This window comes from Hyperolius riggenbachi, chromosome 7 (genome assembly GCF_040937935.1).
Source record: "Hyperolius riggenbachi isolate aHypRig1 chromosome 7, aHypRig1.pri, whole genome shotgun sequence".
NCBI classification, from domain to species: Eukaryota; Metazoa; Chordata; class Amphibia; order Anura; family Hyperoliidae; genus Hyperolius; species Hyperolius riggenbachi.
The window spans coordinates 214931504-214958795 of NC_090652.1; the positions used below are offsets into that span (position 1 = coordinate 214931504).

The following is a 27292-nucleotide window of genomic DNA, read 5'->3' on the forward strand; positions in this document are numbered from 1 at the left end:
TAGGGGGTACTTTGCAGAGAGAGATAGAAAATATCACCTTTGTCCCATTACATCTGTGTCCCCAGAAAAAAAGGTGGGGTAGTTTAATGGGGGTTTATGGTGCTTTCTACTGCTACCCAGGTGAAAAAGTAGATGGTTAATCTTCTAACCCTTTTCTGAAAGAGATTAAACATTGCATAAATTAAAAACAACAAAACCCCACACCCCTTAAAAAAGATTTAATGAAATAAATACATTTAATTTAAAATCCAGTGTCATAACTCTCTTTGTTTTACTAACTCCCTTGCAGTTGTCTTGCTTGATTAAAAAATTGTAGCCCACCGTCTGCATTTGACTCTCCCTGGTGCACATTGCCCCGGAACTCAGGAACCAACGTTTTTAACCTTCTTAAAGAGGCTTTCTAGGGGCCCAGAACAGTGGATTAATGGCAGCCCATGACACTGTAATTGAATATGCAGAAGATCGGCAACAATTGCAAATAGTGAGACTTCAGTTTTTCAATCTAGGAAGAAATTATGAGCAGAAAAAAAAAGAAGTATGAATATGAAATTAAATTAGGAAAAGGGATTTGCATTACGATGCTGGATTTTAATAAAATCTGTTTAACATCATAATATGTGTTTTTTTACATTTTTAATTTAATTTTTGTTAATATTTTGAACACTTTGTCGAGAATAAGGTGTTAAAAAAAGATTTCTGAAACTTATTCACCTTGGTGGGAGTGACTGTTTGGTTACCTCTATAAGCTGAATACCAAATAATCACCATGATCCCCCCCCCATTTTATTACCACACCACATTTATGAGAGGCATGGAGGTTGGGAAGAGCCCTTAGTCCATTAACATTCTTATAATTTGCAAGGATTCTCCTAACCTGAATTTTTTCCCCATTGACTTTATTGGTGCTCGACTTCGCCATTCGATCACCCGAACAATTTGGGACTATTCGATAGAATGGCCAGTGAATCGAGCAGTGATTGCCTAGTAGGCAACACAAAGAAACTTGCAGTTCTAACCCTTTTATGTTAATTTGGGGTTTAAGTTGCACTAAGTGTATACTGCAGTTGATTGAACTCAGACAACAAATACAAGTGCATATGCTATCAGGACATTGGTGAGTTGTATAAGGTTCTGTTTGGAGCTGAGCTGCCATTTTGATATTTCCTAAACAACTTTTATGCTTGACCCTGAAGAACTGTAGCTTTGACTGTGTAGACAGTTAGTACCGAAAGTTCATTGATGCTTAGCAAATTGGAAATATACACACATCTGGGTTCGGCATAGTTAAAAACCCAGGACAACTATATGGTCCTCTAACTAACACTGTTCCAAGCTTTTAATTACTGCCAAATTGTAAACATAAAATCATAAAGAAATAGTATCTTGAAAGCACACATGTATGAATGAATGATCTCTGGTAGGTTGAAGTGCCTGTTCCAGCAAACCTTCATATCCATTATATCAGAGGTCAGCTAAAAATTGCAAGGATTTGATTTAATGCCTCTATGCAGTATTGTAATTTCAGTCCCATAGAGGATTAAATCAGCATCTGCTTTCTTGCTTCAGGATCCACAGTGGTTACTGTCTGGACTGGCCACTGTGATTACGTCACACATTAAACATGTGTGCCTGAGTGCAAATTCCATTTGTGAAAAGTACAAGGAGGCAAAAGATGGAGAGAATGCAGGTATGAGGTATAAGAAACAAAAAGAAGCCAACCTGAAAAAGTAAATGAATACAAAGAAAGTCGAAGGTGAAATTAGAATCTAGATAATGAGGGAAAGTATGGCACTGCAGACATTGAACATTTATGAATATATTTACTTAATTCAATTGCATCAAGACATTATCTGTACAATTATGGGTGCTTCTTATTTGGATTTTAGAAAGTAAATATGTTAGAGTAATACCTATAAGAATCCATAATTGAACAGTCTGTCAGATATGTCCTGAAAATTAAAACATGTTGAGATACTGCTTTGTGCAGATCAGCACAGACTGAAGATATATATGTGTAAGAACACATTTTCCAATCATAAAAACACCTTCATGCATTCAGGTACAGAGCAAAGACCGCTCTCCTCAAAATTGCATCTTCATGTTTTTGAGCATTTGTCTTTTGTTTACATGATTAAAAGACCAAAGCCAATTTTTTTCTGGACCTCAGATTGTGTGTACGGGTGTGAACACTAATCTCATGGAAATACTGCAGTCTACTTTTGAGAGCACTTACTAATAGACGACCATGCAGTAAAGAGCAGTGAAGCAAAGTTATGCAACAAGAATATTCTGTTTGAACACAGAGAAATAAAAAGGTACCTGAAGTAACATGTGGCATGATGAGATAAACAAGAATACATAGTACCAATCCTACTTAGAACTTGCCTGGGTCCATTTTTAATTTTTTTTTTTCACAGCAAGGGTTTATTAAACCAGTGCTTTATTTCTGTGGTTGGAACATCAAAGTGTCTAATTAGTTTTTACCAGAAGCTGTGAATAGACTACAGGAGCACCGCCACGGTTCTCTCTCCATGCAGTAAACACTGAGGCTTTACCTCTTTAGTGCTGTCTGCAAAGTGAAATCAAGTTCTTAACTTCAGTTTCTTTAAGGATTTCCACAAATAGTAATGAAAAAATAGTAAGAAATTTGTTTTTGCACATAAAAGGTTTTCATTCTGTGGCTAATCTTTTAGAGCAGAGTTTTTTTTATCTCTTAAACCCCAAATATGAATATGGACTCCAGGAAAGTTCTGTTTAGGGTCAGGATACAATTATTTATCTCATAAGTTTATTTTCACTTCAGGTTGGCTTTAAATGTGACTGCCCTTCACTGCATGTCTCCCTCAATAAACTGTCACGTAGCTACAGCATAAATAGAATATACTGTAAATAAGGGCTTTTTTCCATAATCAAACTTGTGTTAATTATGCTAATCCTAGACATAACAAATCTGTCCTCAGAAATCTGAGATTTCAAAGAAGCATTGGTTGACTTTTTAGCATGCCATCCTTGTAGAGACAACATTTTTGCTTTTATGTATTGATTGTAAAGTAATCTAATGCTGGGCATACACGGCGTCGAGGGAGGCTTATCAATCGAGCTGATGGCTTGTTTGATAATATCCGACGTGTCCGATTGCCGAGGGGATCGAATCCGTGCTCAATACCCGCGGGCGGACCATAGCGGCAAATCGAGCGGAAGATAAAAAGCGCCGGCAGGGATGAGCGGGAATCTATCTGGGCGTACGCGCGGATGAGCGGGGACGCGGCGGGAGTCGATCCAGCGGCTAATCGGCCGCCGGATCGACCCCATGTATGCCCAGCATTACACTGTGAACATTTGCAGTGCTTGGGAATATCAGCAGGAAACACTGAATTGTGAATGCATATTTTTTGCATATACTTTCTGTTTATTGGACTCTCACAATTAATCAACTGGTGGTGCATCTAAACTATGAGACGGCACCATCCACTTATGACAGATTCAAACACACATGGCCTGGAAGGAAGGACTCTTGAAGGAAGGATAATGGCCCCTTAACAAGAAGCAGCAACTGTGCCTTTTTCTGGTCTACACATAGAGAGAGACCTTAGTTTATACCTTTGTTGTGTTCCCAGAAGACCTCATCCAAATCACATTTATCTAAATTAAACAATGGTTTCCAACTGAAAATCATCACAGTAGTTGCTCTAGCTGTGTTCCATGTGTATATTTTGAACTTATTTTGAAGTTACCCTGAATTGGTTATTGCTTTCCTATCTTACAGTAAAGAAGTAAAGTTTATATTTTTACTACCTCGGCAGTGCTGTCTGCTGTCACAAATGTGGCTCTTCTGAGCCCTGGTGAGTTCCCATTAGTCCTGATTACTGATCTGTCTACTATCACCACCTCCATGTTATACCGGCCTGGCCCTGTAATGGTGCAGAGGCCAAGCAATAATATCCCCAAGAAGCCAGACATGGTGTGTCTGGTGCAGGAGGCACGGGCCAAGGGTGAGTAGAGGCATGACCACTAGCAGCAGAAGGCATGGTTAAGATGGGAGGAGGTGTGGCTGAGCTTCTCAACCAAGAAGCTTCATCAATAAGAGGTGGCATAGCTGTAAACACAGTTGCCACTAGTTTATCGTCTAAAAACCTCCAAAGATTTGCTCTAACATTGTATTAGAATGAAGGAAATAAGGAACTTCTCTGGAACTTTTCAGCTAACAGTACAGGGTTTTCTTGATTTCGATCAGAAATGTGTTCTAGAAACATGCATGCTGTTCATAATTTACACAGTAAATTTCCATTGTAGACTATGTACATATCTGTAATTGGGGTACTCTAAATGGAAGTGAATGAGACTTATACAACATCTAGTATTCCAAAAAGTACTGAAGAGAAAATAAACTTTTGATATAATGAATTGTATGTGTAGTACAGTGAACAGAATACCTAAGCAGCTCGGGTGACCCAAAACCATTAGGAAAGTATAGGGGACTCCGGCAAGTGTTTGATTATGTATTTACTGCAGTTTACTGGTGTAGCAGCTTAATAAACATGCAGTTTTCGCAGTGTACCATCATGCGGTGAACATCTTCCCCATATTAGTGTATCTCAGAACAAACATATGTATGATTCTCTGTATACACTGGTATTCTACAGTATTCTATACGTCTGTAGTATATAATAATAATTAATGATATTAATGATAATATAAAGAAATGAATAATTTAAGATTGCTCCACCCATATAAACTATGAAAATCAGTAAGCGGTATTCTCAACATGTTTCAGTTAGGTGCATGCAAAATCAATATAGTAACTAGCATGTAAAATGCATGCAGAATATAGCTAGAAAAGGAAAGCAATGTTAATATCTCAGAAAGATGCAACCAGAATATATTATATATATATATATACACATATATATATATATATATATATATCTTTATTAGTTTCCACTGTGAGAAAGCCTTAAATATAGTTTTACATTGATCGTCCACAATAAATATTCTATAGAATTTTGTGCCTAAAAATCAAAATACAAAAGCATCCGTGATGTTCCAGTATGGAATTTTTAGAGTATAATGTTTATAGTACTAGATCTGGTTGCACATCTGACACTACAAATATTCCAACATACACATGATAAAGAACATAAAAAGCCGTTACAAGGACAACATAATTGGCATAAAATGGTCACTTTAACTTAAACAAAATGTTGTGGTTTTGACCACATAGTTGTAGGTCTTTATGCATGATCCAGATGTTTGTTCTGTTGTAAGTCAGCCACCGTGCATACTAGTTTATTGATACGCAAATTAGCAAAGTAGGTTGTGTCCTGTGATCGTCAATTAGTAGTCATCTGCATTTATTACTATTCTTTGCAGACAGCACAAAATGGTATGCTGTCTGAATATTATGTACTAGCTGGCCAGAAAAGGCTCTTTTATATATAAAAAAAAAACCTGAACTTTAAAATCGTCTCTCACTACATTTACAACAAAAAAGCCAAAAGATTAAACACTGATAATATATTCACAAGTATTTAAAAAAAATCAATAATAATTAATGGGTTGTTGACTATATTAACTGAGCAGAGCAGTGTATGGACAGTTTATCAGTTTTCTACCTTGGTTTTCTTTTCCCCTGCATAAGGTAAATGGTGTATACAGGATTAAAATATAAAAATGGATCTAAATTCTGTTTTCTATAGTACAAAACAGAGAAAAAGGAAGTAGCAATTAGTGTAGCAATTTAAGTATTTTACCCTGGCAACAGTAAAAGCAATATTTCTGAGAGGTAAGTTGCAAATACCTACAACAAGCATGAATGTAATATAATTGATGATTTCTAAACTGTTAACATAGATGGGTTGCAGGCATTTTCAAATCCCTATAAGCACTTTTCCAACCTTTTAGATGGCACAGGATCTCCCCAGGGCATTCAAATACTGACCCAGTCATATAATTTTAATTAGCTTTTTTTTTTTTTTTGCAATCTCTCCCTACTCCCAGGCCTCACAATCAGTTAGTGAGACTTTGGTCACCTCTCAAGCCAATTGCAAAGCTTGAGAGGTTATACTTAGTGTGTATAAAGCAAAGAAGGGGTGGTGTAAACTGCAACCAATAGTAAGGTATGGTAATTGAGTACCTGGGACTTGAGGCTAACCTGTATGGTATTTTAACCACTTAAGGACCAGCCTATGCTGGTCCGATCTGTGCTGCGTGGGCTTTCCAGCCCACAGCACAGATCACTTTGAAGCCAGGGCGACCAGACTTCCCCCCTTTTTTCCCCACTAGGGGGATGTCCTGCCAGGGGGGTCTGATCGCCGCCGGCCATCTGCGTTTTGCGGGGGGGAGGGCTCCTCAAAGCCCTCCTCCGCAGCCATTTCCGCCCTCACGCTGCTTACCTCCCTCTCCCTCTTCCTACGTAATGCGCAGGACGGACTTACGTCCTGCGCATTGAAGGATAGGCTTCCGCCTATCAGATGCCAGCGATCCCCGGCCAATCAGAGGCCGGGAATCACCGATCTGCCTTACGGCGCTGCTGCGCAGCAGCGCCGTATGATGTAAACAGCGGGGATTTCTTCCCCATGTGTTTACATTTTGCCGGCAAGCCACGATCGGCAGCTCTCCGGCTGTTCACGGAGACACCCTCCGTGAACTGACATGGAAAGGCTGCTTGATCGAGCGGCCGTTTCCATGGTAACCCACTTAAGACCTGCTGACGCCTATGGGCGTTAGCTGGTCGTTAAGTGGTTTGCATGTAGGTGCTTAGAAGCTTAAGTATATCTGATACTTTTGCAAGTCCATTACTTTTATGAATAGGATTTGACAGTACTGATTTTCATTCCACGCTTTCAGCACCAAGTACATTTAACATTGTTCTGGATCCTTCCCCAACACCAACCTAATCCTAACTAGGGATGTTAGCTACAAATAGCTACAAGTACTTAGCTACTCATAATTGAAATTTAAATTAGATAGTGCTTCCCTTGGCGAGGAAGGGGGGGAGATTAACTTTCCTATGCTGTCGCCTATTGCCGATGCGTTCAACTCATGGTCCACATAATGCCACTAATTCCTCCTTCCAAGATTGCAGAAGTAAGTAGTGGAGTTACAAGGACCGCAAGTGGAATGCATCGGCTATAGGCGACGGCATAGATAAGTTAACCCAACTCTGCCGCAGGTAGCGCTATCTAATTTAAATTTTGATTATGAGTAGCTACTTACTCAAAGCTACTCATAGCTAACATCAATAATCCTAACTCCTGGCCTTACCATCTATAGTGAGAGCTGAAAGCTAAAATGTGATGCTAACAACTTGGTCTCAATAACCACCAACATCTGCTGCCTCTGCCTAGATCATAATTTGCATCCCAGTTTGGGGTCCGTTAGACATACATCTTCTGACAAAACATCTCCTTCTTAGCTTCACGTCTCTTCCCTCCTTTCTGCACAATGCAGGCACACACATGGATGTTTATGCCTAAGGGGCATGAAAAATAAGAGATACTGCCTGTAGCCACTTATCTCAATGGACAATTGATGTTGGACAAGCCTTTCAGACCTTTACGTTTCCGCCGGAAGAACAGTCAGCTGGTGGTGTCTACTGGTGCAATAGATTTAGGACTGTCTCCCAATCTAGATTTAAAACAGTCAGATGAGTCTGATCAGATTAAACTCCGATTTCATGTGATTGTCCAGCTTTATGCTTCCACCTACCTTCTTTTTTATTGTCCATTAGTGTGTTTTATGATTATATTTGTGAACTCTTGAAGCATAATTGTGGGGATTTTCTTAAGAATCCATATAACATAGATCCACGTGAGTAATGCGTAAAATAGAAAACAACCCCAAAAACATCTGGTTCATACATAGTACCTTTTTTGTCATTAGTCCAAAGGACCAAGTTTATTTGAAAGTTAAAGTAAGCACAACCTTTAGGTTTAACATTGCAAAAGCTGTATAGTTGTATTTGTAGAAATCAATACTAACTAGAAAATATTTAACATTTCAGTATTTTCTAGTTAGAAGAATAGAAGTGTTAGCACACATATGGCCAAGGCATTATTTGTGGATTTTATATGTTAAAAAATTGGGCAGAAGCAATAGTTGATAGCAGTGAGCAAGTCAATTTCTGGTGCTGTGCAATTTAGAGCATATTGTTTATGTAAAGTTTTGTAGCAGTTTTGTGCTTGATAAGGCAGGTTATCAAGCTATCAATGGAACATTTTTGCTACAGTGTAGATATCGTATAACATAATGCCTTGGAAATATATGGAGACAGACTGCACAGAAAAAAGAGCCTTAACAACGTAAAACGTAATATTTTCCACAGAGCAATAAGGCACATGGTATAGACCCATCTGGACACAAACAGATGCTGCACTTTAGGTTAAGGGATGCAGAAGCTATGAATAATTTACATTACAATCTTTATTTCATTTCAGCTAAAGAAATAAAGATCACAGAGACATCATAGAGCAATGTAGTGTAGCTCTTCAATAGAATTATTGGGCTAAGTCAGCTTTAAAACCAATGCTAATTTTCTTTACTCTAGAGATTGTTGGGTGTGCATTGAGAGCATTAGAATATCTGAATGTGATCTATATATACAGTATATATTTAGGGTTAGTGTAGGTTAGGTAATAAGATATATTTTAATCCCAGTTGGTTTGGACAAGCACAAAACAATATTGTTTTAGAAGAAATACGGTTTTCAACTGGATGATGTATTGTTGCTGTCCTGTATGGGGGAAAACCCAACAATTTCCAGTTGTCAGCAAAATATACTTGTAGATCAGCAGAGATATATAAGAGAGTTTAGAAAACTTTACCTCAGTTTGATATCCAAGGAAAAACTTTGGGGGCCTCTATTACTCTGTCTACCAAAGGCACGTGCAAAGAGTTCTGTGCATACAGCCTCTGGGTAGGATTGCCACCTGCATCTTGGTCCCTCAGGATGATCCAGCCATATCAGGTTCTAAACACAAGGTCAGGACTAGCACATTAAAAGTTCCAAGCATTATCCTTTTGACTTCCTGACCCCATATAAAAAACGCAATTGGCTGATCTGATATGAGAAACAAGGAACAGGTGATAAACCCGCCTAAAATATCCAAGCAAGAATTATCAAGAATAAAAAAGAAATAGAGTGCTCCTAAAGCAGAGGTCCTTACAAGCAGGGTTTCTTGTAGTAAAGGGATTCTCCTTACTGTCATCTAAAAAGTCTTCTTCCTCATCCTCTTTCCTCAGCCTTCTCTTGGTTTCTTCATCATAGATAAGGCCTAGAAGATTGGCTGGGCTTTCACTCTCACTGTGACAAACCTCATTGAGACGGGCACCTATAACCTACAACAAGATTAATATGTATCTCATTATGTTTGTATGTATGTAATTTCACAGATAGAGGCTTGGAATATGCTCCTTAGACACCAGCCTGTGTCTGATTAGCTGGCATCTACTGCCTAAGATATATAGCAATACATTTAGAGCTTCCTTGCATTTTCTTTGTCCTATTTATCTCAGCAAAATAGCGTTACCGATAAAGAGGTTCACATTATGCCCTTTGGGCCTTAAAAAAATAAAGAAGTCATGGACAGAACTGCCATCACAATCAGATTACACCGTCAGTACAGTGAAATTTCCTTTACAGGTGCTATGAAAAGAATGAGCTATAGGTTTATGCTACTTAGCAAATGAAGGTCCGGAGAGAAAGAAGAAGGTGGACTGAGAAGAAATATTGGGTGGGGCAGTGCCTTGCGGAGTTGGGTCCCAAGTTTGAATCTGCATGGAGTTTGCATGTTCTCCCATGTCTGTGTGGGTTTTCTCTGGACACTCCAGTTTTCTCCCACATCTGTAGGAAGGTCATTGACATTCTAGAACAGGTACAAAGACGGGCAACTGAATTCATCATGGGGATGGAAGGTCTCACTTACTAAAAAGGTTGGACAAACTGGGTTTATTTAACTTTAACAATTATGACCGAGTGGTGCTTTGATTAGCATGTATAAATACATCCAAGGGCAATAGAAAAGCGTTTTTGTCCTAGGTCTGTACAAAGGACAAGAAGATAGGATCTAAACATGGAAGAAAGGAGATTTTACAACCTGTTTGGAAAGGGGTTCTTCACAGTAGTTAAAAAGTGGAATATGTTACCACAGGAAGTCGTTTAAAGGAAATCCAGAGCTATGACTTCTAGATGTAGGAAGATATCTTCTTTCCAGTCAGTGAGATGATTTGTGAGGTTGAACTTGATAATTTGTTTTGATCCTAGACAAAGTATGTAACTATGTACTTTCTAAAGCACTGTGGAAGATGTCAAAGCTATAATACATGCCAAATATATATTTTTTTAAATAGAGAATGTGAGAGAAAGAAAAAAAAATCAGAGGTAAATTAGAGAAGTTGTGGAGAGAGAGGTTGGGAAGAGAAGGAAAAAAGACTTATGGGAGAGAAAGAAAAATAGGTGATGGGAGCGAAAGAGGTTGGAATAGTGAGAGACAGGTTGAATAGGGGGAGGAGTGAGAGAAAGGTTGAATGGGTAGAGAAGTTGAGGAGGAAGGGGTAGAGGGCAGAGGGATGTGAGATATAGAGGTGGTGGAGAGAGACAGAGGGAAGTAACAGTCCCCCAGTATAGAAGCAAAGAGGTGGCAAAACAATGGTGGCAGAGAGAAAAGAGCTAATGGTAAAGAGTAAAGAGATCAGATGAGAACCTAAACTATGAGAGATAGAAAGAGAGAGACAGAAGTTACACAGCACATCAGCACATTATGCTCACATGACATTGCCCCCCCCCCCCCCCCACACACACAACCCTCTGGCACTCCCATGAGACCTGCATATAAGACAAGGTCCCCCATTCCAGCACATTCCACCTGAGCACATTCCTTTTCACAACAATATTTGGCCAGCACATATAGTACTTCTCTCCCTATTGCACTCCCCATGCCACTGGATGCAATCACATACATGATGCTGCACCCTCCCCACAATCTTCTCACACATAACACACTGTACATCTTCTAATTGGGACAATCTAGCCATCCTACAACCACAAACATGACTATTGCACCCTCCCCATATTAGAACCTCTCATACAGCAACCTAGTGGACTCAGGGTCTGATGCACTAAAGTACGGTAAAGTTGCCATGCACTCCCTGAGGTAACGCACGCTGCTATGGAAACACGCAATACCCTGCATGTTAACATAGCAGTGTGTGTGTGTCCCCACGGTAACACACGTGCCGCTGATGGGTTGAGGGCCAGTGCTCCCGCTGCGCTAGTAAAAGTTAAATTGCTGGGATCTCCCTGCAAAGGCCCATTATAGAACAGAATAATCTGATTTCAGTTAATTATGGGTTCAATTTTAGTTTTTTTGATATCTGTACTGTGGTTGCATATTGTGTTTAAGATTTTCCAGAAACAAGCTATAAAGCCACATTATACACATCCCACCCTACACCTCATATTCGATTATTGGAAGTTCAATTTGTATACATCTTTAGAAGTGCTATTGTCATTAACAGTAGCAAAAGTTCATCATACCTCTGCGGTGGCATCAAATCTCCTATTATAAATGCTATCAGTCTGACCAGTTATTCTCAGCCACATGAACCTCATATTTGTGTTTTAAAGTGAACCCGAGGTGAGAGTGATATGGAGGCTGCCATATTGATTTCCTTTTAAGCAATACAAGTTTCCTGGCAGCCCTGCTGGTCTATTTGTGTGCAGTAGTGACTGAATAACACCTGAAACAAGCATGCAGCTAATCTTGACAGTTCTGACAATATTGTCAGAAACACCTGATCTGTTGCATGCTTGTGCAGAGTCTATGGTTGTAAGTATTAGAGGCAGAGAATCAGCAGGGCTGCCAGGCAACTGGTATTGCTTAAAAGGAAATAACTATGGCAGACTGCATATCACTCTCACCTCGGGTTCCCTTTAAGCTCACTGATCAGGCATATTTGTCATCATGCTTTGTTTCTGAAATAGCTAAAATCCCACCAGACAGGAGAGGCTGATTAACGATAACTGGAATCACAACGAAATAGTCTACTTACGTCTCCCCATTGGTAGAATAGCTTGGCAGCATTCCATTGGAGCTTCTGATTGCGTTTATTTCCTACTATAGGGGATCGACCACGGGAAAGGCCTTTTTTGGCAATGTTAACATGATGTCCTTTCATCCATTCTGGCCAGTTTCCACGGTTACACCGATGCACAAATCGTGCACATTCTAAAAAGAGAGCTGCTCTGGCCACCACTGGAGCTTCCTGTCAGAGACAGAGAGAGCATATTAGGTAAACATAAACATATTTCTTAGGTAAAGGTGACACTTGTTAGAAAATGCTTGCAGTTTGTGAATCTCTGAAATGCGATCGCCGCACATGTAATGACTTTGCAATTTGTGTGTGTTCTTTTGAAATTTTTATTTTTCTGCATTTAAAATTCTGACGGCAGGTATACTTGTTTTTTTGTGAGCAATGTGCCATGTGCAAGTTTTGCATGAAAAATCACATGAAAATTTTAAGTTAAGTTAATGTGAACTTTTATGTGAGTTCATTTCATTGGTATGCAAATGTAAAAAATGCAAATTCTCATTCAAATGCATAGAAAAATCACAACAAAACATGCAAACTTCTACAGAAAAAGAACTGAAACTGTGGAAGCCTCAGGCTTGATATCTAGATTAGACTCTTTGCTCTGGTACAATGTCCTCCTTCAGGGCCCTTTTCCACTAGCGCGATTGCGATTGCTGAATCGCAAACCGCTAGTGATTTTCAAATCGTTACGGTTTGCTATTTAACATAGGAATCACGGTAGGTCATTTCCACTACCGCGATTAGTTTTTTACTCAATCGCGCCGTGGAACGATTATTGCCGTGATTTTGCTATGCAGTGCATAGCATAGTAAAATCGCGATCGCAAACGTCGGGTAATCGCCGCGAAATTTTAGCGATTGCTAGTGGAAAAGGGGCCTAACACTATCCCTCCTATGGAAAAATGATCTGCAATGTTCCCTCCTGCAGACTGGGAAGAGCTCTTCCTCCGTATGGCTAAGGCCTCTAGTAACATTATTATTAAAGAGAAGTGTTCTAAAAATTGTTATGAATGGTATCAAACTCCCAAAATTCTATCTACAATATACTAGCCTACAACTGTACAGCCCTTTCATTGTAACAATGTAAATGTAGATTCTACCCACTGCTGGTGGGTCTATACTCAGGTTCAAGATATGTGGATCAGCTTCTTTCACAAAATATTAACAACTTTTGATACACATATGAATCACTCCTGAGCCCCTACGTTGAACTTTTCTGCCAGAAAATTCAACAACTTACCAAGCACCAAAATGATTTGGCCTCTTTGTTCTGTGTGGCCACCAGATGACTGATCGAAAGGCATTGAAAAGGTTCCATCCCTCACCATAGATATATTGGATAGAAGGTAGTGGATTTACCATATGGAACGGATATCGTACAAATAAAAGCCCAACCTGGACAGTTCTAATTGTTTTTGGTCCAATTGGATAGCTAGATTTCATCTCGGTCAACCTACTCAACCTCACTCATGATGCACCTTCTATACATATTAATTGTTACTCCATATTGCGTAACTCTTTGAAACATGGTTATTCTATGGTTATTGTGTTTATCATTCCTTCTGCTGAGATATTATATTCGTCAGAGTTGTGCATACAGGGATTTGGAAGCAGAAAGTTCTATGACAAGTGAGAAACTGAAAGTGACAAACAATTAGCTCCTGTTCCCCAACTTCCTGCCATCTGCTGAGGGTAAAGCTACTGGTTTAAAGTGACACTGAAGTGAAATAAAAAAACGTATGATTTAATGAATTGTATGTGTAGTATGGATAATTAAGAGAACATTAGTAACAAAGAAAAGAGTCTCATATTTTTATTTTCAGTTTCATATACAAGAACCAAATTCGACGAAGGCTATTATTAGCCAAAAGCTTACTGTTTATTCATCTCTAAGTTAACCAATAAATGGTATCATCCTGATCCAAAACTTCTTGTCTTTCCATTTTGTGGATTATTTTATAACATTGCATAATTTTCTAACATTTGCAGTTTACAAATTACACTCTGTATTTTAAATGATGAAACAAAGCAGAGCTAATGACCCTTTAAATTTCCTGGCAGTAAAACCTTAAAAAAAACAAGAAGCAGTGAGCAACAGGTTGAGATAAGTGCTTCAGAAAACAGCACTGGGGGGCTCAGAGAAGCTCCTTTGCATAGATAACAGCTGAAGTTTCCTAACTCTTTCTGTACTGGAAACAATATGAGACTCATATCTGTGCTACTTATGTTCTATTTCTTAGCTGTACTAGACATACAAATTATTATATCATAACTTTATTTACACTTCAGATTCAGATAGCTATAGTGTGGGCTTTATATATAGTATCAAAATAACATCTCATCTGTCCTCTCTAAATGTATAATTTGGCTATACACGTGACAGACAATTCCAAAGGCTGAAACAGTCTGGTCTTGCCGAAAAATTAACATTGTAAAAGGTTTAGGTTTGAAGTGGCTGACCATAGACATAAATATGCAAAGGTATCATGCTTTTGTGTGTTTCAATAAGCCATTACACACAATGGAGTCTCATTCGATAATGAAAGGTCCAAAAATGTCTTCCTTAGAAACCTTAAATACTACCAGACTGAAGTTCTCCTACAATCATTCCTACATAGTAGATAGAACAATAGATGCTTACCAAATCTAAGGCAGCAGCGAGGATGGAGGCATCGGGAATAGTTCCTGGCTCACAGCAGTTGAGGAGGAACTGAAATCGCTTCATGCCTTGCCTTATAGCTCCCAGGTTCACCACATTTTTACTTTTGTTGCCTTCCTGGTTAGCAGTGCTGTGATCGTCATAGCTGTGGCATCCTGAAGAATGCAAAGGCAAGGGGAAAGAGGGGGGGAAGCACAAGATCTCACCAATAAAGAGCCAATGCAGAACCCCAACCCACTGGATTACCCCAGAACTCTAGTCTAATGCGTGGTCTGAAGCTAAGCGCACATGGTGGCATCACCCACAACACCAGCGTATTATGGGGCATGTACAGACAATGACTATTCAAGGTATTCCACACGCCTTTGCATTTTACTTTTAACTTTCTTATATGTTTGGGTTTTCCACAAATCAGATGGCTTCTTGCAAAACCTTAAATAACATGCATAGATGGTACATCTAAAATATGGTAATCTGTAGAACAAAAGCAGCCTAATGGCTTATACATTGGATCTAGAGTGTGGAATATCTTAAGAAAATTAATACGTCTTTCTAATACAGCTAGACTTAAACCAATAAAGAGATAGTTTGACTTTCATTCTATAGCATACACACAAGATAGCAATAGCAAAGTACACAACTAATCTGCTTACCAAAATTGCTGCTTTACAATATATATAAAATATCTGAAAAATGTTCATGTTTATTAAGAACCTGTATTCTGCTGTATTTTGGATTTAATCCTTATGGATTTACATGTGTTTTGTATATACTTGCTAATGAGGAAATAGGTAATATATAATATACAGTATTATATTACTCAAAGCAAAATATTTTGATCAAAGTAATGTTTTTCAAAAGAAAAGGACTAAGAAACTGGAGGGTTTTTAGGGAAATGAAATGTTGTACCAAACAAGCCGAAGTTCGGGTTTAAAAACACATACGTAGATGAGGAGAGGGAAGTCTCTGGATCCTAATGAGACTTCCCACAGCATTCTCTGGTCCTCAGACCCACAAGCTGATCAGGGCCACACTCCTCTTCTGACACAAGCAGGGCTGCATCTATGCAGTAGCACGGAGCCATGAGCGCCAATGGGGGAGTGGAGGACAGCGGGGAAGCCTCATTTGGATCCAGAGGTTTCCCTCTTCTTAGGTAAATATGCGATTTTCTACCCAAGCTTTGGTTTGGGTACACTTTAAAGTAAACCTGAGATATGTAAAAAAAAAAAAAAAGTTTTATATATACCAGTGTCTTCCTCCTGCCCCCTTCAGGCTGATCAATATCTCACCGTTCTCCTCCTCTAGGCCGGGCAGTACCTTTGCAAGTTGGGATGTACTGCACATGCTCTGCACAGCAGTGCGCACTCGTCCCATCACCGGGAGAGTTCTGCGCCTACACATTACTATTTCCCAAGTGCAGAACGCTCCCAGATATCGTAGCACGACAGCAAAGTCTGCACAGTCAGACTGTGCCTTCGCCGACTAGCACCAACTGGTGAAATTACTGGGCCACCTAGCGGAGGATCCAGGCAGTGGAGTTGGACAGCGAGGGACCAATGAGCCTGAAGGGTGCTGGAGGAAACCCCAGGTATATATAAAAGTATTTTTTTACTTGTCTCAGGTACCCTTTAAACTAAACTTTTTCAGATCCTGTAAAGTAAGGCCAGCCTGAAAAAGCATTACATTTCTTGCTTTCTTATGAATGATCTATGCCTGGTTTCATTGTTATTTGTCTTTGCTTTTAAATTTCCTTTTTGCATATTTGTACAGAGTGAGACATAGGTCTGAGCCATAAATCATACGTACACCCCCCTCTCACTAAGCTGATCCCATTGGGCATCATGTAATATTTTTTACAGGATTGGTGGAACCTATGTTCAATTAACTTAGTTAAGCTAAGTATATAGTATAGCTCTTTTTATTTCTTGTTATATCTGCAAACCAGCTCTGTGAAATGACAAGTGAAAATAGGACATGCCTTTCATGGGAAAAAAAAGTCATTATAATGTATACTGTATAAGTCAAGTATGAGGGGCTGATATCCCGTGTCTATCGAGAAATGTAAAACATACTAAGCACATTTTTGACACAGGTTTGCTTAGACCTCCATTTGGAAGAGACATGTAAGCAAAATGTACACTCACAAGGGTTGTGCCCAAATTCATGGTGAAAACAGTCCATGGACCTATTTCCTCAAATACGAAACCAAAAAGATTTTTGATTTTCTTCAATCCTCGATTCTAATGAATCCTGTACATACTTAATGTCTGATCCATGTAAGGATACTAGTTAGTATATTCTAAGTTTAACTACTGTTTTAACTACTATCCTTACATGGATCACACAATTTTTATGTACAGGATTCATTAGATGCAAGATTCAAAGGATTCAAGAATCTTTTTGGATTTGGATTTGGATTCCATGAATATAATTATAATAATAATTACTAACTATTTGTCTTTGCTTAGTGCTGGCCACTTCTGGCTATTGGTATAATCAGTGTTGAGACATGCAACCAACATAGCTTATATTAGATTCTACAGTCCCAGATGACAGTTCTGAATTGTTAAATGTTTGTCAAGTCAGCTGACGCATCTGCCAGTGGTCATAAGAATCAACTGACCAGTGAGGTAGTCTAGTCCCAAAGGCAGCATACCACATCACACAATGAGGAGGGGAAAGTAAATCACCCCAAAAAGTGAGTTTGTTAAAAGAAACCTTTTTCTTTTATGTAGTCAGCAATTTTAAGCTATCCTCAGCTTCAAAATGTGCATTGTGAGCACAAACATCACTGTTGTACTCTACTTATTATACTAGACAAAACAGTTTGCAATATTATTTTTGATGCTGAAAACATTTTTTAAGTTAAAGAAGCAAAACATTTTAAGATGCTTTTTTCAAAGGGTGGAGAGGTATAAAATATAAAAATCTTCATTACAATTTATGAAAATAGGAAATATGGAAATGTAAGGTAAACTTGGTATCAATTTTGCAGAAGGCACTGAACGGATAAGCCTCAGTGTTTGCTATATTACAGCTGCCTCTGCAGAGCTCTCCTGCAGTCTAGTCACAGCTGCTGCTGCTAAGAAAATTTGATCTGGCTAAACAAACACAGAACACAAAGAAGTGGATTTCTTTGGCAACTATATACAGTGGGATGCGAAAATGTGGGCAACCTTGTTAATCGTCATGATTTTCCTATATAAATCATTGGTCGTCACGATAAAAAATGTCAGTTAAATATATCATATAGGAGACACACACAGTGATATTTGAGAAGTAAAATTAAGTTTATTGGATTTACAGAACGTGTGCAATAATTGTTTAAATAAAATTAGGCAGGTGCATAAATTTGAGCACTGTTGTTATTTTATTGATTCCAAAACCTTTAGAGCTAATTATTGAAACTCAAATTGGCTTGGTAATCTAAGTGACCCCTGACCTACACAGGTGAATCCAATTATGAGAAAGAGTATTTAAGGGGGTCAATTGTAAGTTTCCCTCCTCTTTTAATTCTCTCTGAAGAGTAGCAACATGGGGGTCTCAAAACAACTTTCAAATGACCTGAGGACAAAGATTGTTCACCATCATGGTTTAGGGGATGGATACAGAAAGCTGTCTCAGAGATTTCAGCTGTCTGTTTCCATAGTTAGGAACATATTGAGGAAGTTAAGGCTCGAAGTGGCAGACCAAGAAAAATCTCAGATAAACAGAAGCGACGAATGGTGAGAATAGTCAGAGTCAACCCACAGACCAGTACCAAAGACCTACAACATAATTTTGCTGATGGAGTCACTGTGCATCATGCAACCATTTGGCGCACTTTACACAAGGAGATGCTGTATGCAAGAGTGATGCAGAGGAAGCCTTTCCTCCGCCCACAGCACAGCTTGAGGTATGCTAAAGCACATTTGGACAAGCCAGCTTAATTTTGGAATAAGGTGCTGTGGACTGATGAAACTAAAATTGAGTTATTTGGGCATAACAAGGGGCGTTATGCATGGAGGAAAAACAACACAGCATTCCAAGAAAAACACCTGCTACCTACCAGAGCAGGGACAAGGTCCTCCAGCACCCAAGGCTGGAACACCAAAGTGCGCCCCTCCATCCCTCCCTTCCCAGTCGTCACACACTGATTGCTATTAGACTAAGAGGGCCACAGGGCCCACAACCTCCCCAACACCTTAATATCTAGTTATATGGCTTGCAGTCACTGCTATGTATCCCCTTTTCTTATTTCTTTCTGCTTCATACCCAATTAGGAATGACAGCTGAATGAATTGTGCGCCCCCTCCTACACTGCGACCTGAGGCTGGAGCCTCTCCAGCCTATGCCTCGGCCCGGCCCTGCTACCTACAGTCAAATATGGTGGTGGTTCCATAATGCTGTGGGGCTGTGTGGCCAGTGCAGGGACTGGGAATCTTGTCAAAGTTGAAGGACGCATGGATTCCACTCAGTATCAGCAGATTCTGGAGACCAATGTCCAGGAATCGGTGACAAAGCTGAAGCTGCGCCGCGACTGGATCTTTCAACAAGACAACGACCCCAAACACTGCTCAAAATCCACTAAGGCATTCATGCAGAGGAACAAGTACAACAATCTGGAATGGCCATCTCAGTCCCCAGACCTGAATATAATTGAAAATCTGTGGTGTGAGTTAAAGAGAGTTGTCCATGCTCAGAAGCCATCAAACCTGAATGAACTAGAGATGTTTTGTAAAGAGAAATGATCCAAAATACCTTCAACCAGAATGCAGACTCTCATTGGAACTTACAGGAAGCATTTAGAGACTGTAATTTCTGCAAAAGGAGGATCTACTAAATATTGATTTCATTTCTTTTTTGTGGTGCTCAAAATTATGCACCTGCCTAATTTTGTTTAAACAATTATTGCACACTTTCTGTAAACCCAATAAACTTAATTTCACTTCTCAAATATCACTGTGTGTGTCTCCTATTTGATATATTTAACTGACATTTTTTATCGCAACAACCAACGCAATACAGTTTATCGCAATACAGGAAAATCTTGAAGATTAACAAGGTTGCCCAAACTTTCGCATCCCACTGTATGGGATAAAGGCTTTCAATTGTGTGCTGTGCAAAAGTTTGGGTCTGCGCTAACATGGTGATTGACCAGTATTTCCTCATTAGCAATATAATGCAGTGTTTTAATGCAATTTTAAATTAGGAATTTCTCTTGGCTAACTCTTAAATAGAATATATAAGACACAACAGAGCTAAAGGAACAGATGGGCAGCCGATTACAACACTTCACAAAGCACAGTACCACGAGAGCAGAGAGACAGAGATGGAATGCAGCCAAAGGCAGTGTCCTGAGGTCAGCTCCATCACAATCATCATCTGCTGAGCCCCCCATGTCAGATAAAGCCATTCAACTCTGCCCACCTTGATATGGTGTCACAGAAAGCATGTCTCCTTAGGTGTACATCACTCCACACTGAGAGCATGGCAGCAAATACTTAAACAGGGTGCATAGCTTTAGGGCTGAAATTGATATTATCTCACAGATACAATAATAGTGATAACGTTAGTGATATAGCTTCATACATTATCTTTACTACTCATTAATTTATTGCTATTAAGATCTATTCATTTGGTATTTAGAGGGAAATTATACCTACAGAAACATTTGTTTAGAGATAGGTGTACAATTGATAAACTTGACATTAAAAACTGAATGGCAGGCAGATTCAAGAATAACTTAATGCATTTTAAAAATGTTGAGCATTATTAGAAAGAGGGAGGGGGCTATAAAAGAGTGCAGGTTGCAGGAAGCTAAATTATTATTGTGCTGCTATTGTTCATTGATAATCCTGCAGAGGCACTGGCTTTGGCCAGGCTGTACTGCTCACTTGTACATGGAACATAAGAGAGGGCACAAAGGCTTTAAATCTGCACATTCCACTATATGTACTGTGATCTGAAATAATAGGAACCTTTATAGACACACTGACTCGTTTGTTTGTACTAACTACATTACCCACCATATTTTTATTTAACAGTGTATGGCACTATAGAAGTTCATAGTGCTATATAAATACCAAGCAAATATAATCAAATATAATATTAATGCCCCACCAAATATTTCTGTTACAGTGATAACTTCAAATAGGTGTTGATTGAACATGTATTGTAGTTCTTAGTTAGCAGTATTTAATACTGTATTTCTGTCTGTTGGACATCCATGCTGCCTCTGTACAATACTCTCATATCCTATTTCACGACTACAGTCACACTTTAACAGTGCTGATGCAAGGAGGACAGTGTCTTATTTGAAGATGGTTATGCAAATGCTGGTCATGCAAACACAGAAGAAAAGAGATAATTGAAACAAGGTATCTGGGTGGGATTTTCAACTCATTCAGTGTTTTGGAATATTAACAAAAAATATATGTATATTTTTAATTTTACAACAAAGATGTGGATTTGGAGCAAAAATTATGGAATTTTGCAATGTCCTTTTTGAAATTGTTGGCCATCCAAATTTAGAAAAATAAGTCATGCTGGAAAAATGGAAGGAGGCATGCTATGAAATGGATGGGGGTTCAGTGAGGGATGTTGACTAAAACATGCTTTGAAGTCCAATTTTATCTATAGAAAATGCATAAGTATAATGATGTCAATCATTTTGTAAGCAGGGTCATTACCACTAATAAAAACAAAGCCCGCACTTTTACTGAAAATGAATAAATCAAGGTGGTCTGAATAATATTTATTTTGTTTCAACATAGTTGATGAAACACAATGAGCCTGAACCAATTCACTTTTTTTTCCTAAATGTTCTCCTAGGAGATCATTTTTCATCTTCTGTTTAAAATATCTTTTGCACGCTACAACAGAAAAAGTATCAAAAAGTAGGCGGAATAGTACAGTCAAAATTCTCATTATTTTCTTGCTTACTGGTGGCTTAAAATGCATTTTATTTATGATGTAAAAATATAATCTAGGAGAAAACTTTGGAGAGAAATTGAAATGGATCATGCCCATTGTTTGTTCTGCAAAAGGACATTTTCTGCCAGACACTCTAGAGACCTTTTCCTAGACTGGTCCCTTCCTCCAAAACCTTTTCTCACAATTTGTTCTGAACTCAAACCAACCAAATTTTTCACCTTGTCAGACAAGCATATAATCTGACATTTTACTCATATTATGATGTAGTACTAATAGTCTTAACCTTACCTAATGTAACTTTTAAATTTCCATCCAGGCCTAAAAACAAAAAGTTTCTAAGTATTTCAACATTGCACAGTGGCGTAGTGGTTAGCACTCTTGCCTTGCAGCGCTGGCTCCCTGGTTCCAATACCAGCAAGGGCACTGTCTGTACAGAGTTTGTATGTTCTTCCCAAGTCGGTGTGGGTTTCCTCTGGGCACCCTGCTTTCCTCCCACATCACAGAAATATAGAGATAAGTTAATTGGCTTCCCCCAAATTGGCCCTAGACTATAATACATACACTCCATGATACATACTTACATAGGCATATGACTATGGTAGGGCTTAGATTGTGAGCCCCTCTGAGGGATAGTTAAGTGACAAGACAATATAATCTGTACAGCGCTGTGGAAGATGTTGGAGCTAAATAAATATTAAAAAACCTTTCCATATAGCTCATTTCTAGAAGGGTAGGGATTAGATTGTGAGCCCCTCTGAGGGACAGTTAGTGACAAGACTATATACTCTGTACAGTGCTGTGTAATATGCTGGCACTATATAAATACTTGAATAAATAAATAAATGAGGGTTACGCCTTATCCTTACCACATTGTCTCCCTCAGGACCAGGCCCACCTCTTTTTTTCTGATGTTTCTTGCTATGTTCCTGGCTTCAATAGTCTTATGTTAGTTAATTAGTTGGAAGCTAGAACATCCAAGGTCAGGTAGGTACCCACCTCTGGCCAGATAGGACTGGACAATGTCACAGTATCACTGATGCACTAGGCTCTGCAGGGACACCACCCCCTGCAACACACTTCAGCAACACAAAGGTTAGAGCAATCGTGCTTCATCAGCAATTGATGAAGGGCTCCAAAAATAGTTATGCACTTTTTGGACATACTCAATAAAGCATGATTGCTCTACCCTTTGTGTGCCGTCTCATTCTTGCTACATTGCAAAGCTAGAACATCAGATGCCGCTGTGGAAACAGCAGAGGTGCTTCAACACTCCATTAGGAGATGACAATTACTGGTATTGATCCTAATAATAGCTTTATTGGCCAACCTGCACCCAGAGAAGCTATACAACGATTTCTTAGGTAGAAGATAAAGTCTGGCACTGCTTCCACTTTCCATAAAAAGAGCTTTATTGTGCTCGGCTCATGATAGTACAAAAACTTATCATAAACAGTTCTCATAAAAGATACACATACCCATTCGGAGATTAAGTCAGGTTGTGGGGCATAGTGGTGGCTACTGCCCGCCTAACGACCGTTTCACTAGGTATAGCATCTTCAAAGGCTGTGTGGCATACAGATGAAAGGATCACTTCCGGTTTCCTGTGCCGCTGTACCACACGTTCGTAAATACGCATACACCCATGAACGTACGCGTACTAAACTGACGCACACGCATAGGTGATGCGTATTTCTGTAAGTATGGGCAGCACGGTGGCGTAGTGGTTAGCTCTCTCGCCTTGCAGTGCTGGGTTCCTGTTTCGAATCCCAGCCAGGGCACTATCTGCAAAGAGTTTGTATGTTCTCTCCGTGTCTGTGTGGGTTTCCTCCGGGCACTCCGGTTTCCTCCCACATTCCAAAAACATACAGATAAGTTAATTGGCTCCCCCTAAAATTGGCCCTAGACTACAGTACTTACACTACATATTATAGACATATGGCAATGGTAGGGATTAGATTGTGAGTTCCTTTGAGGGACAGTTAGTGACAAGATATATATATATACACTGTACAGCGCTGCGTAATATGTCGGTGCTATATAAAAAAAAATAATAATAATAATAAAGTATGCTTCGGCCATACAGCTTCTGCATACTTATCAGTGACCACAAGATGGCAGTAAAAATGGGTAAGTGCTGCAGAATTTAAAAAACATTGCTACAAGGTTTGAAGCAACCTGGAGAATGTTTATCACTGCTACCAAATAGAATTGGATCTAAGGCAGTGGGTGGAAAAAACAAAAACAAAACCAACAAAGTTTGTACTACATTTACTTATTACAAAAATTACTTGAAAATTACTCTGTAATATACATGATGCCTCTTAGTGTCACACAACCGTACAACCTTCTCCATAATGCTACAGCATATAGCTAATTGCTAGCATATTAAAAACAAAAAAAAAACTGTAAATACTACTCAATACTCAAGTCACACAGCTACCTAACTATTCGCTTACAGGGTCTGGATAACTATCTAATACTAGGGACTATGAATCCAAGAAACAAGCCATCTCGACATTCGTGTTCAGTCCCAGGGGGCCCATAGCATCAAACTTAATGATCCAGGAGGACTCTTTACGCAGAAGCAAGCGTTCTCTGTCTCCCCCCCATGTGGTACTGGCATAAAGTCCAAACACGCAAACAGTAAACAATCTGGATCCCAATTATGTGCTACCCTCATGTGCTCGATCAACCTAGGGCATCCCTTCCCAGATTCAATAGATCTAAAATGTTCCATCACTCTAGTTTTCATTTCTCGTGTCGTCATTCCTATATAGAAACGATGGCAGGGGCACCATATAATATAGACCACAATCTTCGTTTCACTTCGTTTGACATGTGAAGTTTTTCACTCTTACATCTGGTCACTGGTGGTCACTGATAAGTATGCAGAAGATATATGGCAGAAGCATACTTACAGAAATACGCATCACCTATGCGTGCGCGTCAGTTTGGTACGCGTACGTTCATGGGTGTATGCATATTTACGTACGCGTGGTAAGGCGGCACAGGAAACCGGAAGTGATCCTTTCACCTGTATAAAAAAAAGGAAACGGGACGCCGCGATTGCCACACATGCCTCTGAAGACACTAAACCTAGCGAAACGGTAGTTAGGCGGGCGGTAGCCACCACTATGCCCCACAACCTGACTTAATCTCCAAATGGGTATGTGTACGAGAACTGTTTATGACAAGTTTTTGTACTATCATGAGCCGAGCACAATAAAGCTCTTTTTATGGAAAGTAGAAGCAGTGCCAGACTTTATCTTCTACCTATGAAATATTTGATGCTGATCTACTTTTTTTTTGTCTGAAGCACGCTATAATCAGTCCATTGTTTATACCCAAGGGATCTGATTGTGAAGTTTGGATCTGTTGTTTATTGCACGTTGCCGTAGTGCCTGCCTCTGCCATTTCTCCTTGTTTGCTATAAAACAATTTCTTTAGCCACATGGAATGGTGTTTCCCTCCTATTGTATCCTCAAACTGAGGAACATGGTTTTCAGTATCATCTTGTCTCTGTACTTGTCATATTATTCATACTTATATCAGGTAAATTGTTTGTACACATGTTTCTGTCATCTTAGCTGAACAGAAGATAGCATTATATAAAACCTTAATAATAATAATAATATTTATTGCTTCTGTTAATTAGTCTGGGCAATGGCCTGCATAAAAAATGATCATAAAAAAATTGATTCATTTTTTCATTCATGTGGTAAATTAATGGAAAATAAGAAAAATGGGTAGAAAACATGAAAGATGAGCAGATTGGATAAGGGTTTTGTGGAGAAAATGTGAAGATTGAGAGAAGGAATCGTAATGGTCATATTTTGCTAAGGAAGGGGGTTGCAGTGAACTGACAATGAATCCATTGCAAGTCACCTCAGCAGCAAAACTGTTCAAAATTTCAGTGGAAGAAGGTAAAATAATTACAAAAGGAGCAGAAAAAATAGAACCCTGATATCTAACCATCTTTTTCTTCTGTGTGATGAAGCCTGGATGCATTCCTTCTGCTTGAGCGCCATTTACCAAGACGCTTGAAAAAATTCTCTTCATCGTCTCGTCCACCATCCATTCCAGACCCGGGTCCAGGTTCAGACAGCTTGACAGCACTAGTAAATTTCACCTAGGCCAAGAAGGAGCAAGAGCATATTCATGTGATTAGTGCTGGTTAGGAAAATAAAGTAAACATCCTATGACCATGAACAGCAACCTGACTCCTATCTATATCCCTGTTTCTACTACTTAACAGTGAACACTTACTAAACATATGTTTAAAACTGTAGGTTGACTCAATGAAAGTAATTTTCAGGTATTCCTAAACAAATGGAAACCATGATGAGAACATTTCAATATGGCCTTTAAAACATAACTCTCATGCCACTAGGCTTCCTTCAAATATACTTCAGATTAAGCTTTTGGGCAATGTACATAGGCCATTAACTTATGGCCTACACTGTTGCAATTGATTATGGCGTTACATAACTATCCTTTCCATTATTCCTGTACTATAGAGACCAAAGCAACCCATGATATATACAAAAGCAACATTAACACATGTCATACACAACACATTTTTTTAGACATGGTATACCAGAATTACTAATGTTGAATCAGCTACATTCAGCCTCACTTTCTATCTTTAAGGAGTTGCTGAAAAGAACAGTTGGTGGACTTGCTTATTGAACTTGGAAGAACAAATAGAGCAAGGGCAGGAAGGATGCTGATGTTTGGAGAGTTTCAAGCTAAAGAAAGACAATAGATAGAATAGACTAGAAGGTAGATATATCATCATTGGAGGGAGAAATTGATGAAACACCAATTATATTAGTGAATGTCTACTTCCCAAACCCAGGGCAGTTCACTTTTTAGATTATTTGATTGTTTTTAATTATTATTTGACTTCAGCGATATTACTGAAGCTTTGGAACAAAAAATCTAAATTTTGGACCAGTAACTGGATTCTCTCTCTTACCAGACCTGTTCCACAGCAAAATATATGTGACTAAAAGCTAAACCCTTCCCTGCTTTCTGATGCCAATCTCAGAAATAAACAATATGTAAATTAAAATAAGACAGAGAATGTTTTATCTCTGACAATATGGAAGGCGCACAATGCAGGCATTAGAGAGGATCTCATTAAGCCTGAGTCCCACATTAAAAGAGAAATCCTTTCATAACTTGATTAAAAGTACCACTGAGCTTGAAGCTGTGCATACAAAATGATGGATATTGAAGATTATGACAAACTACAACATGCAAGGCTAGACCTAAACAGCCTAAACAGTTTATTAAAAGAGAAAGGGCCCAATCCAATTCAGCTTTCTCCTAAGTTTTCTCTTAGGTAATATTTTCACATCTTATGAATAGAATGCCTTGTAAATTGCCAGCAATCAAGAAAATATTTTTGACAGTGCTTTTTCACCTACTTTGTAATACTTTTTTCAGTTGCAGATTGCTGAAAAGTTATTTTAAAATTATCTCCTGGGAGAAAACTTAAATTAAATAAGTAAATTAGACAGTAAGCCACATAGATGTTTGGCACGAGCACTTAAAAATAGAGCCAAAGGGGTTAAAACAACCGTGATCAGGATTTCCAATTGTGGTTTAAAGTACACCTTTGATG

The 27292-nt window shown here is 38.9% G+C and overlaps 1 protein-coding gene across 22 annotated transcripts in view; it reads right to left on the reverse strand.

Annotated features, from left to right (window-relative positions):
• The window catches only part of UNC80 (unc-80 homolog, NALCN channel complex subunit), a 261092-nt gene that overhangs the window by 161872 nt on the left and 71928 nt on the right, over nucleotides 1-27292 (reverse strand). For 17 of the 22 annotated variants that reach the window (XM_068245196.1, XM_068245188.1, XM_068245180.1 and 14 more), the window contains 4 exons: nucleotides 25636-25792; nucleotides 14731-14903; nucleotides 12049-12261; nucleotides 9165-9336 (listed from right to left, as the gene is read on the reverse strand). In XM_068245196.1, coding sequence (XP_068101297.1) covers nucleotides 9165-9336; nucleotides 12049-12261; nucleotides 14731-14903; nucleotides 25636-25792 — 715 coding nt within the window. The remainder of the gene's footprint in view (nucleotides 1-9164; nucleotides 9337-12048; nucleotides 12262-14730; nucleotides 14904-25635; nucleotides 25793-27292) is intronic. The other 5 variants (XM_068245197.1, XM_068245186.1, XM_068245177.1 and 2 more) reach the window with 3 other exon arrangements.